This window comes from Mesocricetus auratus, unplaced genomic scaffold, assembly GCF_017639785.1.
Source record: "Mesocricetus auratus isolate SY011 unplaced genomic scaffold, BCM_Maur_2.0 Super-Scaffold_100015, whole genome shotgun sequence".
In the NCBI taxonomy this organism is placed as follows: Eukaryota; Metazoa; Chordata; class Mammalia; order Rodentia; family Cricetidae; genus Mesocricetus; species Mesocricetus auratus.
The window spans coordinates 24,530,914-24,546,569 of NW_024429198.1; the positions used below are offsets into that span (position 1 = coordinate 24,530,914).

General features: G+C 47.0%; 1 protein-coding gene across 3 annotated transcripts in view; it reads right to left on the bottom strand.

Annotated features, from left to right (window-relative positions):
* Positions 1-15,656, bottom strand: part of Ankrd33b (ankyrin repeat domain 33B) — a 64,664-nt gene that overhangs the window by 17,519 nt on the left and 31,489 nt on the right. The window contains exon 2 of one of the 3 annotated variants that reach the window (XM_040757689.1): positions 8,555-8,684. The exons of the other annotated variants lie outside the window; for them this stretch is intronic. Within the exon in view, the coding sequence (XP_040613623.1) occupies positions 8,555-8,684 (130 nt within the window). The remainder of the gene's footprint in view (positions 1-8,554; positions 8,685-15,656) is intronic. 3 annotated transcript variants of the gene reach the window in all.

Consider the following 15,656-nt stretch of genomic DNA (forward strand, 5'->3'; position numbering starts at 1 on the left):
TCAATTCCCAGACCTGCCCCTCAAAATCCCAGGTGACCCGGAGAAGGGAACCAGTTCTTCTGTGTCTAAAAAATGGGGAGAAAGTATCAATGCACAATTACAAAAGGTGCCGCAGAAGAAGTATGCAGAAAGTTCCCAGCAAAACAAGACAAATAGAAAATTCTGGTGCACACCAATACCCCCAGCACGTGGGAGGCAGAGGCAGGTTAATGGAGGCAGAATCTCAAGCTCATCTCAACTTTGTGACGGGGCTGGGGCCAGTGTGGAATACAGGGGACCCTGGCTCAAAAGACCAAAACGAACAGAAGAGCAAACCGCACACAGAAACTCAAGAACCTGAACAGGCACTCCGGAGTCACCAGGCAGAAAGTGACTCCTTACTCCTGACTTGAGGGCTGAGCCTGGTAACTCCTCTCTAGAGCATATATAACACGGGAGGGGGCGGGGAGGGGCAGAATAACTTCCAAGTAGAGAAACTGGCCACTACTACTGAACCGGGTGACCAAAGTTGTGTTCCTAGCGCGTGCTCTTTGACGATGTGGTGAGGTGGCCCTGCGCAAGCTGATCCTACAAAGAGCTCCTACCTGCATCCCAATTACCAGGAAGGCACCTGACATGACTCAAATAGGGGACATCCTAAACACACCAGCACCTGTGTGCAAATCTATTAAGTTCAACAGATACAAGAGCAGGCTGAGAAAGTGCCACAGCCACACGGAGCCTAGAGACACAGAAATGCAATATGGGATCCCAGGTGGATGGGAACCTGGAACAGAAAAAGGACATCAGAGGCCAAATGTGTTGGAAAACTCATGTAATCCCAGCATTGAAGAGGCAGAAGTAGGACTGATGCACATTCTAGGCTTGACTAGTCTATATATCAAGCTCCAGGACAGTCAGGGATACATAGAAAACACTGTCTTGGGGGAGTAGGCAGGAATGACAGTAGGGAACATTTGAGGTCCTCACGCTTGCACAGAAGACATTTTAACAACTGAACCATCTCCCCCAGCAAAAAATAACGCTAATCAAAGATGTCAACTTCCCAGCTCTACAGTAGTAACAGCAGCAGTGGCCGTGATAACATAATAACTAAAGATGCCAGCCTGTCATCTTACACCTCCTGGGCTTGAGCCATCTGTGCCCTCTTTCCTGGAATATCTAGCCATCTTTTGCCTCTGCTCATCAATCGCACCCTCCTGACAGACACAATCCCACAAGATCACGTGAACGGCCCAGGGTTCTTCACCCTGCCCCTTGCTGTGTGACTTCATGGTTCCTGTGTCACAAGAAACTCAGCCCCGTGGGATATTTGCAGATAGGAATCTAGCAGAAGTTCAAATGCACTCACCCAGACTCTCTTCATGGTAAGACTTTCCTCCCTTAGGTCATTCCCCAGCTGGCTCATTGCTCCCAAAATTAGCAGGACAAGAAACGTTAGAATAGTTACCCTGAATACAGTGTTCAAGAACAGTGCCCCAGCTTAATCACAGATGTGAGCAATAAAATCAAGACCAGTGGACCTCTAGCTTGTCCACAGAAGTGTGAAATAATAATGTCCGAAACTCGACTCTGCAAGGGCAGGGAGTTATCCAGCAGTAGTGAGCTGGCAAGCATGTTCAAGGCTCTCATCTCTCTGTGGCTAAGGGATGGCTCTGCTGTTAAGAGTGAGTACTGCTCTTACAGAGGTCCTAAGTTCAGTTCCCAGCACCTACATCAAGTGACCCACAACACTATGGGGTCTAAGGCCCTCTTCTGGCCTCCTTGGGCAGAGCACTCACATACACAGATACACGTACATACGTAATTGATGGGGTTGTCCTCCTGTATATATGTTTCTCTTATTGGTTAATGAATAAAACACTGTTCGGCCAATGAGGCAGGAAGATAGGCAGGTCTAGGAGATAAGGAAAATTCTGGGAAAGGTAGTCAGAGTGAGCCCAGGAGGAGAAGACACATCAGGTGTTCCCAGTTAACCAGTATTTCTATGGAAATACATAGATTAATAGTAATGGATTAATAATTAAAACAGAGCTAGCCAATAAGAAGCCCTAGACACTGGCCAACAGTTTTATAACTAATCTAGCATCCGTGTGTTCATTTGGGGCAAGGCAGCTGAGGAACCGGGTAGGAAATCCCATAACACATAATTAAAAACAGAAACCATGTATTTCCAACAATAACCCTGTGGACCTGTCTTCACACACAGTCACCCTCCACTGCCATTTCCCTCCTTTCAGTCCTGTACTTAGCTGATACGACACTCTTCCAACTCTGACTGAACCCTCCCAACAGTTCTCCACCGACACCTTGTGGTGAATTCAGCAGCTGTCCATTCTGTTACTTAACACCCTCACAGCACTGACCATTTCCCCCTCCATCATTCACAGAGCTGCCTTCCCATGAATACTCCAGAAGCTCACCCTTTGAACACCCACACCTCTCTGAGCTACTGTTATGAATTGTAATGCAAATATCTGAAATGCAGGATACCTGATATTTGACCCCTAAGGGGTCTCAACCCACAGGTTGAGAACCACCATTTTAGAGTTTTATTTCTACTTTGGTGTGTGTCTGTGTGTGTGTGTGTGTGTGTGTGTGTGTGTGTGTGTGTGTACATGATCATTTAGCTACTATATAGAATAAGGAATCAAAATTGAGAAAAGACATACAATATTTGTCTTTCTAGAAACTTGTCCCCAGTCATATCCATTTTCCTGCAAATAATATAACTTCCTCCTTTGTGAATGAAAAAAATCCATTATGTATACATACCACATTTCTTTACACAGCCCAGCTGTGGATACCTAGGTTTGTTCTATAACTTGGCTACTCTGAACAGCACCTCCATAGACACGGATATGTAAGTATCTCTGAGATGTCTGCAGCTCCTCTGTTAACCCCCAGGAACTCTGTCTCTAACCCGCGGCCTCTGCATACACAATACCCAGCCTCCCTTTGCCCGGCCACCTGACGGACTGTCCTTTCCAACACTCCTTCCTCCCTGGTTTTACAACAGGATTTGAACCCAGTGTGCCAAGGGAGAGCCACAGCCCTCCAACTGGTTGCAGACTCCAGGCTCGGTGACTGCCTATCCAATAAGAAGGTCAAAACACACCCACTTCTCCCTCGGGAGAAGCTCCCTTAGCAGACACTTCATGATCATCAAGCCACGAGCCCCACTGTTGAAGATTAACGGCCACCACAGTAATTAATCACCAACTCATTCAACATTGTCACAAGCACCAATTACGGATGAGTCTTGCTGTCACTAAGAACAGGGACAGGTGAAAAGATGTCTTCCATCATTCAGAGCTGCTGTTCTCAGTCGTCTGGCTTGACTCACTATAGTTCTCCCAGTCAAGCCAGTAGAGGGAGCTGTTGGCTTTGGAAAAGCAGCATCTGACTAGGCGGGCAGGGGTTCCCTGAGAATTACTACTAGAAGGGGGGAGATCCCAGCGCTGGGACAGCAAGGCTGGAGGAAGGACGTTTCCCTTTCTGTCTTCCAGGATCAATGAGGAGATCAGGGGCTGGGAATGTTCTACCTGACTGCCCCTCAGGCACAGGGGTAGTGAGCTACAGGTATGAAAGCTGGGTTGACTGGAGGAGGCAGGGCAGGGCTAGAAAAAAAAAGGCTTGCCAAAATTCTAATCTTTTCTTTAAAACCTAAGAGAGAGGAACACGGAGGGTGGGGAGGAAAAAAGTCCTGCATAAAACTCAAGGTAAAACCAGACCCTGATGGTTGGAGGCCATAAACGGGTTGTTTTAAAAATGAAGGGCTGGCCTGTACTCACATGCATGAACACACACACACACACACACACACACACACACACACACACACACACTTAAAAATAAATGTATGTTACAAACGAAGAGCTGGGCACAGTGGAACGAGCCCATAACCCTGGTTACTCAGGAAGCTTTGATGGGACAACTGTGAAGTTGAGAGTCGGCTGGGGAAGTCTCAAGAGAACAAAGGGCGTGGCTACGGCTCAGTGACCCTCTCTCCGGCTGTCCCTCAGTCCTCCACCTCCTAAGGGCACGGGGGGTGGAGAAATAGATGGGTATTAAGAGCACACGCTGCTCCTCCAGAGAACCTGAGTTTGGCTCCCAGCTCATGCATCCAGGCAGCTCTCAGCCGCCACCATCTCGCCCGGCAGCTTCATTTCTACTGCTGTGATAAAAGGCAACCTGGGGGAGAAAGGGTTTATTCAGCTGACCATTGTGGGTCACAGTCCATTGCTGAGGGGACGTCAAGGCAGGAGTTCAAGCAGCCAGTCACATCACATCCACAGTCAAGAGCGGAGAGTGAATACACGCTAGTTTCTACTCTGCTCACTTTATCTACGCGTATACACTCCAAAACCAGCACCCGGAGAACGGTGACACCCACAGTGGGCTGGGTCATGTAACCAAGGCAGTCCCCGACAGACATGCTCAACCTGGTCTAGACAGTCCTTCACTGGGGCTCTTGTCTCTGGTGACCCTAGATCAGTGGTCAGCCTTCTGAATGCTGCAACCCTTTAATACAGTTGTTGCAGTTTCATAACGGTTATTCTGCTACTGCGATGAATGGTGACGTAAATATCTGATATGTGACTCCAGTGAAAGGGTCATTTGGCCCCACAGGTTGAGAACCACTATTTTAGAGTGTGGTAAAAGTTGACGAAATTAACCATTGCCCTGGTCCCTTACTTGACATCTGGGTGAGAAATGGAAATGAGTTGAACACACCATGAGGACCATGCAAAGCTGTGAGAGATTCACAGAAAGAGCTCCTAGCCAGGCCAAGGGGAAAGGGTGAAGTCACAATCTCCGTGGCTTTGTCCTGGTCATGCATGGTGATTTCAATGAGACTGGTCCCCACAGGCTCATAGATTTGAATGTTGGACCACAGTTAGTGCAACTGCTTGGGAAGGGTTAGGAAGTTTGGCCTTGTTGGAGGTGGCATGTCACTGGAGACAAGCTCTGAGGTTGCTAAGGACAGAGAATAAAGAATGATGCTGTAGCCAGGCGGTGGTGACTCACACCTTTAATCCCAGCACTCGGGAGGCAGAGGCAGGTGGATCTCTGTGAGTTCGAGGCCAGGCTGGACCGACAGCCTCCAAAACAATACAGAAAAACCCTGTCTCGTAAAAACCAAAAAAAAAAAAAAAAAAAAAAAAAAAGAATGATGCTGTAAAACCCTGACATTGGATGGCATGGTTACCAAGGTTACATGAGGACCTGCTCAGTGCCCGTTAGTAAAACAGTGGTAAAGGCAGGGGGGACGTCTCTCTCATACACATACCATTTGTAGTGACTTTACTGCTTTACTGCAAGCAGCAACTTCTACATAGTGGCTGAAATTTAAAAAAAAAAAAAGAAAGAAGTCAAGCAGGTAAGAGGGCTCCGGCCACCCAAAGAAACCTTGACAGCCTCACTTCCCTGTTTTATGTTTGACATTCGCAGTGCCTCTGTCACTCTCAATCCCATACCCTCCACACACGCCTGCACCTTCAAACTGCAGAGCTCAAGTAAGTTCCTCCTTCCTGAAGTTGCTCTCGCCCAGCATTTTGTCACAGCAGGGAGGAGAGTAACTAATGCAGGCAGTCAGTAAACACAAAAGTAAGCCGGTAAAATCACCAGCTGCCACCAGGTCCTTGGTACTTTTCTTTGAATGCTTCTGGGTTTCTCTCAGTAAACTCACTTGCCTGCCCAGGAGCGCTAATCAAAGCTGTGGGAACTGGCATTAAAAAAAAAAAAAAGCAGTGAGGGTACCATGACGCATTTCCCAGTGCAGAGAGGGGGCTGTGGGTTGAAGATGAATGGGCTGCTCCACTCCACAGGGCTGAGAACAAAACAGGCAGATGGGGATTCCAGAAGCAGCTGGAAACTGTTTCCTGAAGTAAACACACACCCAAGAGGAGTCCAGACATGCACACAGAGGAGCTGAGACGTGCAATAGCAAGTTTTCATAGATGTTTTTAAAGGTTTATTTATCATTTTTTATTTTATGCATATAACTGGTGTGTGTGTGTGTGTGTGTGTGTGTGTGTGTGTGTGTGTGTACTGCATGCATGTCTGGTGCCCAATGAGGCCAGAAGAGGGCGCCAGATCTCTTAGAACTGTAAAGATGCCATGTGGGTACTGGAAACTACATCTTCATTTCCAATGTCAAGCATGAAGGATGGATGACATTTTCCAGGATCAACAAACTACAAAAGGGGACAGGACTCCAACTACCCCCTACAACACCTGGGAGGGAAGAAAGTGGAAAGACAGGGAGGGGCAAGCCAGGGAGAAGAGCAAGGGAGAAGGGCAGCCGACATTCTCATATTCAGACAAGCCAGGGAGAAGAGCAAGAGGGAAGGGCAGCCGACATTCTCATATTCAGACAAGCCAGGGAGAAGAGCAAGAGAGAAGGGCAGCCGACATTCATACTCAGACAAGCCAGGGGAGAAGAGCAAGGGAGAAGGGCAGCCGACATTCTCATACTGTGTCAAGCCAGGGAGAAGAGCAAGGGAGAAGGGCAGCCGACATTCTCATACTCAGACAAGCCAGGGAGAAGAGCAAGGGAGAAGGGCAGCCGACATTCTCATATTCAGACAAGCCAGGGAGAAGAGCAAGAGGGAAGGGCAGCCGACATTCTCATACTCAGTCAAGTTGTTGCTCAAATGCTTACACAATCCAGAAACATTTCAAATAGGCAAGAACTCGGAGAGCATCCCTCGGGCATTAAACACTGACATGCAAATCAATCAAAAGAGACCTCTTCACATTCTCCCGCTGTTGATCTTGTCTGGCCCATGGCCCTTGCTACCCTGTCCCCCATCAACCCCACACGCTCCTGGTGCTGTACCCTCCACCAGCCACTGGACCCTCCTTGTCGATTATCCCAGCATTTCAAACAGAACCAATGCTTCTCCAACTCCCCGCGTCTTACTTTCGCACTCCCCACAGTCAGTACTGGCCCCAAGCAGACACCGGAAAGCCCAGACTCCTACCTCATCCACCACCCACAGCACCACCTCTGACAGCTGTGCTCCAGGCACACAGCTCTCCTTCCTCTGCAATCCCCATGCATCACGTCACTTGGAGTCACCCTGCTAGACACTGGGTGTCCCAGCCCCTACCTTCCTCGCAGGACTCTCCCGTCTTGTAGATATTGTTACTAAATCACATTCCCTACCCCATCCCTGGTTCCCTCATCCCTGAGACCCATGCCTGTACCTCCGACCCAGCCCCAGGCTATGAGACACATTAGCTAAGGTGTAAGCCCAGGTGTTCTGAGCCCTGGCCCTGAGTCCAGGCCAGATAAAGTGTCCCCATTCCACACACAGCACAGACAGCGCTAGGCTCTGTGTCTATTTGTCTGTCCTGTGAGCTGGAGAATGAAGGACTCAAAGCAAGGTGGCCCCTCACTTCTGAGTTCCACCTCTTCTACCGCCCCCTTCTGGCCTCCGTGGGCACTGCATGCGTGTGGCACACAGACGTGCAAGCAGGCAAAATACCCATACACATAAAGTAAAATAATTTTTAAATGTTTTAAAAATCGTGCTGTGTTGGCATGTAACCTACACACATCCCCTTTGTGCTTAAAGCATCTCCACATTACCTACAATAGCTAATGTGGTATAAATATAAATATTTATTACACTGTGTTTTAAGCAAATGACGACAAAGAAAAAAGTCTATATGTGTTTTAGTGCTGACACACTATTTTTATTTGAGTGGGTTTTGTTAATGTTGTTTGTTTCACTCAGGATCGAATCCATGGCCTTTTACTTGGTTAGCAAGCACTTCACCACTGAGCTACCGATGGCCCTCGTTCCAGATCCAGTTAAAACAATAAAACAATGTATTTTCTAACCATGTTGAATCTGCAGATGGGGAATTTCAGGGTATTGTGATCTACAGAGGCTAAAAACGTAGGGAAAGATCAGTTACATGTGCTGGGGATCGAACCCAGGACATTCAGCATGCTAGGCAAGTATTCTACCAACAGAGCGGCACCCCAGCACTCCAAGCCCTGGGAGTCGCAGTGCATTTGGTAATGGTGCTGGATACATCCACTTCCAGAGATGACCGCGACACGTACTTGGAACAAGAGTGCTGACTCTTACTAATTTCGTCTCACTCTGGTACATGAATTCTCTGCCGCTCAGAGAGCTGTCGTCCCTGGTGTTTCTTTATAGGTAAAGGTCGCCTTTTTCAATGCACGTAGTTACATAACTGTCAGCAAAGCATGTGACTCTGAGTCCTGCCCACTGGCACCGTGCCCCAGTCTTGGAGGGTGTTGGTGCTCCGGGTGGCAGGAAAGCCTGCCTTCCTGTGGTAGCTATGTAGTGGAGACACCGGCTGGTGGCAGCCCCATTCTGAATCCTGCCTAAGTGGGTAAATGTGTTGCTCCAAGAGCACAGAGGGAATGTGTGCTCCCGCATGCCATCCAGCCCCCTCCTGGCACCTGCTCCTAGCACGCCCATTTCCATCTTTATGACACACATTCAGGAGGCAAAGGAGCCCACACCGCCCAGGGGCAGCACCTGAGGAGATGAAGGCCAGCTCTTACCTGCCTGCGCAGCAGTGATGAGGGCCGTGTTCCCTTCGCTGTCCTGCCAGTTGACATCAACGTGGGGGCACTCTGCTAATGCCACCACAGTATCCACAAAGCCGTGGTAGCAGGCAACAATGAGGCCAGTCTAGAAATGAAGAGGGGAAATGGGTCAGAGGCACACAGCCCCAGCATCACCAGTGAGCTCTGGGAGTGGGATGGACTGTCCTCCTGGAAGCTGAAGGGGAGGCAGCAAGGACCGCAAGACCCCAGTTCTCAACAGTTTCAACTTTTAGGTCAACTTACTTATCTGCAAATGAGCAGAGCCAATCCCCATGCAGCACAATGTGCAGGGACATCAATGAATGACTAGATCTCTGCCCTCAGAAGTGTTTCCTTCTGATGGGGAAGAAAGCAAGAGCGCGCACACACACACATGCATACACACACACATACATATGCATACACACACGCATACACACATATGTATACACACACACGCATACACGCATGCATGCATACACACGTGCGTATACACACACACCATTAAAATACAAGGGAGTTTATATAGAAGGAGAAGGGACCCTAAAAGGGAGGGATGGGAGACAAGGAAATAGGAAAGACAAATATTGTTTTTTTTCTCATATGCAGAATCCATCCATATAGAGATTACAATAGCATTCATTATATATATTTTATAATCTCAGACCACTTGTGGGGGTCAGAAAGAACCAGTGGAAAGGGAAGCAGGACAAAATTACTCTTGGCTCTGGCTAGTGGCAGGGGAATTGGGAGGCGCAGGGTGTAACTGCCATTGTGACTCGTGGAGGGGAAAGGCTGTTGCTGAACAGGGAGGAAGTTGTTCCTTCCCCCAAGAAAAGTGAAGACACAGAACCCAGGCTGTCAGGTGCGGTGGGAGCAGCTGCATCCAGCCTTCCTGCCTGGATGGTTCTGGACTTTCAACTTATGTTGTTTTTAGGATTTGTCTTTGGGTTAGTGCCCAAAAGCTAATTAGAAATGGATGTTGTTCGAGGGAAAGGCTCTTAACGCTCTTGCTCCATCCACTGGACGGACCACAATGATACTAGAGTCACCATCAGATCTATGCTAGACCCTCACAGGTCTGTGACTCCCAAGGGAAGGATTCCATTTCTGGAACTCAGTGGTAATCTCTCACGTGTCTGAGGGCTTACAAATCCATGGCTTAGTTCTGTCAGTAGATCAAGTTAGAAGTAGACTAGGACACGGGGAGGCGATTCCATGCTGCCCTTTCAACATGTGTAAGCAAAACATCCAGGCATAGCATCTTAACACACACACACACACACACACACACACACACACACACACACACACACACACACACACACTTTCGAGGAAATGTATTGGGTAGATGACTCAAGAAAGCACAAACATGAGATCCAATGCAAGGCTCTATCTCTTAGTCCCCAAAGGCTTTACCTGGAGGGTCTGGTGCTATAGATAGACAGACTGCCTTTGTCTTCCTTCAAGTCACCTATGGACTCTTAACCCACGGTATGATTGTAATGACATTAGAAGGGGGAACCTTTGAGGTGATCTATTATGAGGATGGCACTGCCATGAATAGGGTTAGTGCCCACAGAAGAGGGACCTCAGACAACTCTCCAGACGCTTCCACAGCATCAAGAACAGTAGAGAAGGCAGCCATCCGAGACCTGAAGTGGCAGGTGCTCAAAAGAACTGAGCCCTCTAAAACCCTGACCTCTGACTTCCACAGACTACAAGACTGCAAAGGAAGGAGTTTCCGTCACTCGTTAGGTCACGCCATCTACAGTGTTTTGTTACAGCAACCTCAGCTGACTTCTAATAGCAAAGATGCAGGGTTACCTTCTCCAACACACAGATTAGCAGTCACCTAATCCAGGCTCTCGGGAGCCAAGTTTGATGATTAAGCTTCTTTCAGCACAGCTAATGCATGTTTTCTGCTGCAGGAGTGTGCCAAGGTTAAGTTCAGAGCAATCCCACGGTGGTTCAGTGCTGCTACAATCAGATTTTCAATAAAAATGTCACTTTTGAGTAGGACATGGCGGCATCAATATTCCTGTGTCTCAGCCATTTAGGAGGTGGAGGCAGTAAGATCCCAAACCCAAAGCCAGCTTGAGCTCCAGGGCCAAACTGATTCAAAGCTACAGGAAAAGAATGATTTTTCATAAGGTACCTTTCCAGTTATCATAGTAAGCTGTCCTGCCAAAAGGCTATTAGATCATGTGTCTACATGTCTCAAGCTCTAAGGAATAATATGACAGCATGATCCACTCCATAAAGATTGCCCAATACTCTCCGACTGATACGGTTTTGAAAGAGGTTGCCCATACATAAAGTAAAATATTTTAGCTCTTTAATTTTAGAGAGAAAGCACAGAGCCCTGCAGGAGGGCTAGACGAGCAAGATGCTGCTGGAGTTGACAGTTTTCCTGCCAACCTGGTTACTGCACCAACTTCTTCGTCCTCTTCTCAATTGTCAGCACAAATGAACCAGAATGCTCCCTGCACCTCCTGGGAATGCCTGAACTCATCCCTAACATCTCTGGGTGGAAGCATTGCTCTAGCGTTTGACAATTTCCTGACTTAGAAATAAGATGCACTGAACATACTGTAACTTCCTCTTTATGTGCTTATCATGTATGCACGCACGCACGCACGCACGCACGCACACACTCAAGAGTTTTTCTTCCAATTAAAAGCAGAATCTTTGCTGTGTGCTTCTGGCCTTTCCCCATCACCAACAACAGTACCCCTGAAAACAACTCATAGATCTAGAGGGTTAGACTCACAGTTACTGAAAAGCCCTTCTGTTTCTCCCTTAGGAGTATAGAGACCCCGCTGAAGCCCACAGGCCTAAGGCTTGCTGCACTCGGGTCCTGATGCTCTTAGGAGTCACCCATGGGAAATATCTGGATTCAAGGATAGAAACTAGCATCTTTGTACAGACAGCCCAACCACCCTTGAGAGATGTCCTATGTGTCAGGGGCAGTTGCCACCCCAACAGGATCCTCCTCCTGTACATACTCCATTTCCACGGGTGGCTATGTGACCATCCCTTCTCTTGGGACCGCTGCCACTGTCACACTGCTCACTGACTGCTGAGGGGTCTGTTCCTCCCACCACCTGAGGAAGAGTTGCAGAACAGGAAACAGGCTTGGATAACGGCAGCCTGATGTTTGGTCAGGAAGAAGACTGCCAGAGAAAGAGAGATGACTAAACACGCGGGTCCAGGATGAACCAGCAGGAGACAGGAAGCAGTGACGCACCCCAGGGCCTGGTGACTATGCAAAAAACCAAGATGTTCACAGCCTTTCTTCTTGGGCCTTGGTCCAAAAGGCCAGCACATCCACGTTTAAAACTCTAGTTCACATTCCAGAATGAACGGCTGAGGAGCTACTGATGATTGAAGGCTTCTGGGGAGGAAGAGTCGGTTCTCTTCAGGGATGTCGGCCTTCGTGGGCTGCCTACGTCCGTGCAGATGAGGCAGATGGTGTGGTACACGAATAAAGAGGACACGAAGTTGGGAGGGGTGCAGAGCAGGAAAGGCGGGAGGGATCGCAGGGGTGGATATGGTCATCTACACTGTAAACATGTCTGAAGTCCTCAGCGAACAAAAGCTAAAGTTTTTAAGATGCTCATGTTTAGCTAGTTTAAATTCCATCTCAGCTGAAGAGTGTCCGTGCCCCCATGTTATTGTGATTTTAGTTTGTGCTGCCCCAATTTGGAGTAAGACTGAACATGGTCGGTGTCTGTCAGTCATCTGCATTTCCACTCCAATAAACAGTTTATTTATAGCTTCTGTCCACCTCCCACTGGCTTCTTCATCTTCTCCTCACTGATCAGGCTAAGTTCTTTATGTTTTCAAAGTCAGCACTGTCCACAAGAAATAGAACAGTTACTGCCTATAAAACTGCCCTATTAAACGTTCCAATGGCCCTATTGATACAAGCAATTATCCTGACAGTGCACTTTATTTTACCCAACATATCCAAAATATTTCCATTTGAACAGCAATCAATATGGGGGAAAGGCGGGACCTATCTTCTGTCCTTCCTATTTACCTTATATTTTGCCATAAAAAGAATTCATTTTGACATAACAAGATTGTTAGTGTTTTCCATTATGGTATTGCTTTTTGTGATTTAAGACATCCTGCCTGAGCTGAGAAATAACTCAGTGGGTAAAGGCACGTCCCAGGAAAGCCTGACAACCTGAGTTTGAGCCCCAGAACCTACACATAGGTGGAAGGAGAGAACTGTTTCCACAATGTTGCCCCCTGACCTCCACATGTGAGCTGTGTCATGTGCACACACATGTACATACATACATACATACATACATACACACACACACACACACACGCTAAACTTTCAAAGTCAGAAATCTCTTCTGGTTGAGCATGGTATTTACTCCTGAAATCCCAGTACTCAGAAGGTGCAAGCAAGAGGATTAGAGGTTCAAAGCCAGCCTCAGTTACATGAGAACTTAACAAAAAATAAAAATGAAACACCTCCTGTGTCTTAAAGCACCACAAAGATACTCATACTTCCTTTGGAAAGTTTCAGAGTTTACATTTTCATTTTTAGGTTTAATCCACTATCATAGGTAATCTTTGTAGAGATCTAACTTTCCTTCTGCCACACGGCAAGCCAACTTTGCATCACAATTTGTGAACAAATTCTCTCATCTTCACTGCTCAGTAACACCACAGTCAGGCATGTCCCAGTATCCCACAAATGCCAGTGCACTCCTCCGGCCCCCAGACAATTCTGACTTCACACTGTAGCCTTTACTCCTCACACTACTTCACAATTGCCATTCCATGCATGCTAAGGTTTGGCCACAATGGACACTAACTGTGCAAAGTGACAGTGGGAAGTGAGCCGCTCTCAAGCGTGGATTGATGCTAGTTTTATGAAGGCCGCAAGCCGAGTTCTGGCCTGCTCAAGCATGTACGCTGGTTAGCACTTCTTCATTCAGCCACGGAATGACACAGCAAGAAAACCTCTGCTGGACATGGCTCCTTGATCCAAAGCCAATCATGCTTTTGTTTACATGTTACTGAATGTACAATAATTTGTTACTGTAGAATGAAACAGACTAAGACAAGGACCCTGTTTTGAATTTTTTTAATTAAATCACATTAGGAATGGAAAAAGTAAACCATGCAAAATGGGAGCCCACAGGCTATGAGAAGACAGCCCAGAATGATGGTCAAGTTGCCAACAAAAGGTATTTTCTACATCTCCTAGGGAAGAACAGAGGAAGCAGTTCTTAGAGTCACTGACTTAATACTGTTGCACTACAAGAGGGAGTCATAGAACCTAGCAGCAAAACAAGTAGTTAGAAGTAAAACATCATCCAGTGTTTCTATCTGACCCAAGTAATACTCTATATCATATTCTCAGGAATGTATCTAAGCTACAGTGGAAATCCCAGGATAACAAAGATGCCAGAAACATATGACATTCATGAGGCAAGCTGCAGACAGAGTGGAGTGACCCAAAAGAGAGGAGACATATGCCACGGGCAGCACTCTGGGAGAGACGGGCTACCCAAGCCCATTGGAACCCAGATGGTGACACCATGAGCCCCGATTGACACACATGGAGCTGCACATTGGTGGCCTTGCTTCAGTCAACTCTGCCCTTGCTAACCTTCTACGCATCCTCCTTTTGAACAGGGAATGCTCACACTGCACACTTGTATACTGGAAGTATGCATTATTTACTTCTCTTTTCACTGTAACTAAATGCCTGACAATAATCAATTTCAGAGGAGAGGTTTATGTTCAGGTATAGTTGAAGACGACATACAAGCAATTGTGGTAGAGAAGCCATGATGGCAGTAGGAGACAGGTGATCACATTGCACCTGCCATCAGAAAGCAGAAGACGACAGGAAGTAGAGTCACATTCTAAAGCCTCAGGTTTTAGAGAATACACCTGGAAGGTTCCATAGCTGGGGACCATGAACTAAAACAAAGAACCTACAAACCAGGCATGACAGTGCATGTCTTTAACCCCAGCACTCAGGAGATGGAGGCATGCAGATTCTGAGAGTTCCAGGACAGCCTGGTCTACATAGTGAGTTCCAGGATAGCCTGGTATACACAGTAAGTTCCAGGATAGCCTGATCTACATAGCAAGTTCCAGGATAGCCTGGTCTATATAGTGATACTTAGTCTCAAAATCAAATACCATCAAATAAAGAGCCTATAGCAGTGATTCTCAACCTGCAGGCTGTGACCCCTTTGGGGGTTGAATGACCATTGGAAATTATCAGATATTTACACTGCAATTCATAACAGTAGGAAAACTATAGTTAGGAAATAGCAACGAAAATAATTTTATGTTTGGGGGGTCATCACAACATGAGAACTGTAGCAAAGCACATTAGGGAGGGTGAGAACCACAGCCTATGGGGACAGTTCACACTAAAACCACAACAGTATCTAACTTGGTTGGGATTTTCACAAGAGCTGACAGCTAAGGGACTCCTGTGAGTCTCAGAGGTGATTTTGAACTTGGAGATTTGAATGTGTTAGGATGGCAAGGACTCTGGGGACTCTGGAGATGGGCTAAACGCACATTGCATTGAGATCAACACAAGACTTTAGAGCCCTGAGGTGGTGTGTTACGATTTCAAGTGATGCATATGGGTATCAAGTTGACAAAAGGCAGGCTTGTGATGATTAATTTTGATAGTCAACTTGACTATATTAACAAACACCTAAGGAAGTGGCTTTCAAGCTTCCTAACGCTGTGACCTTTTAATGAAGTTCCTTGTGTTGTGATGACTCCCTAACCATAAAATTGTTTTGTTGCTACTTCATAACTGTAATTTTGCTACTGTTATGAATTGTAAATATAAGTATCTGTTTTCCGATGGTCTTAGGCAACCCCTGTGAAAGGGTCATTCAACCCCCAAAGGGGTCACAGCCTTTGAAAACTGCTGGCCTAGAACATTAACAACCTCTACTTTGGATCTTGTATGTGAGAATGTTTCCAGAACAAGTGGCACCACCCCATGAACTGGGGTTCTAAGCTGAACAAAAAGGAAAACCCATCTGAATCTGAATCTGCCCAGATGTGA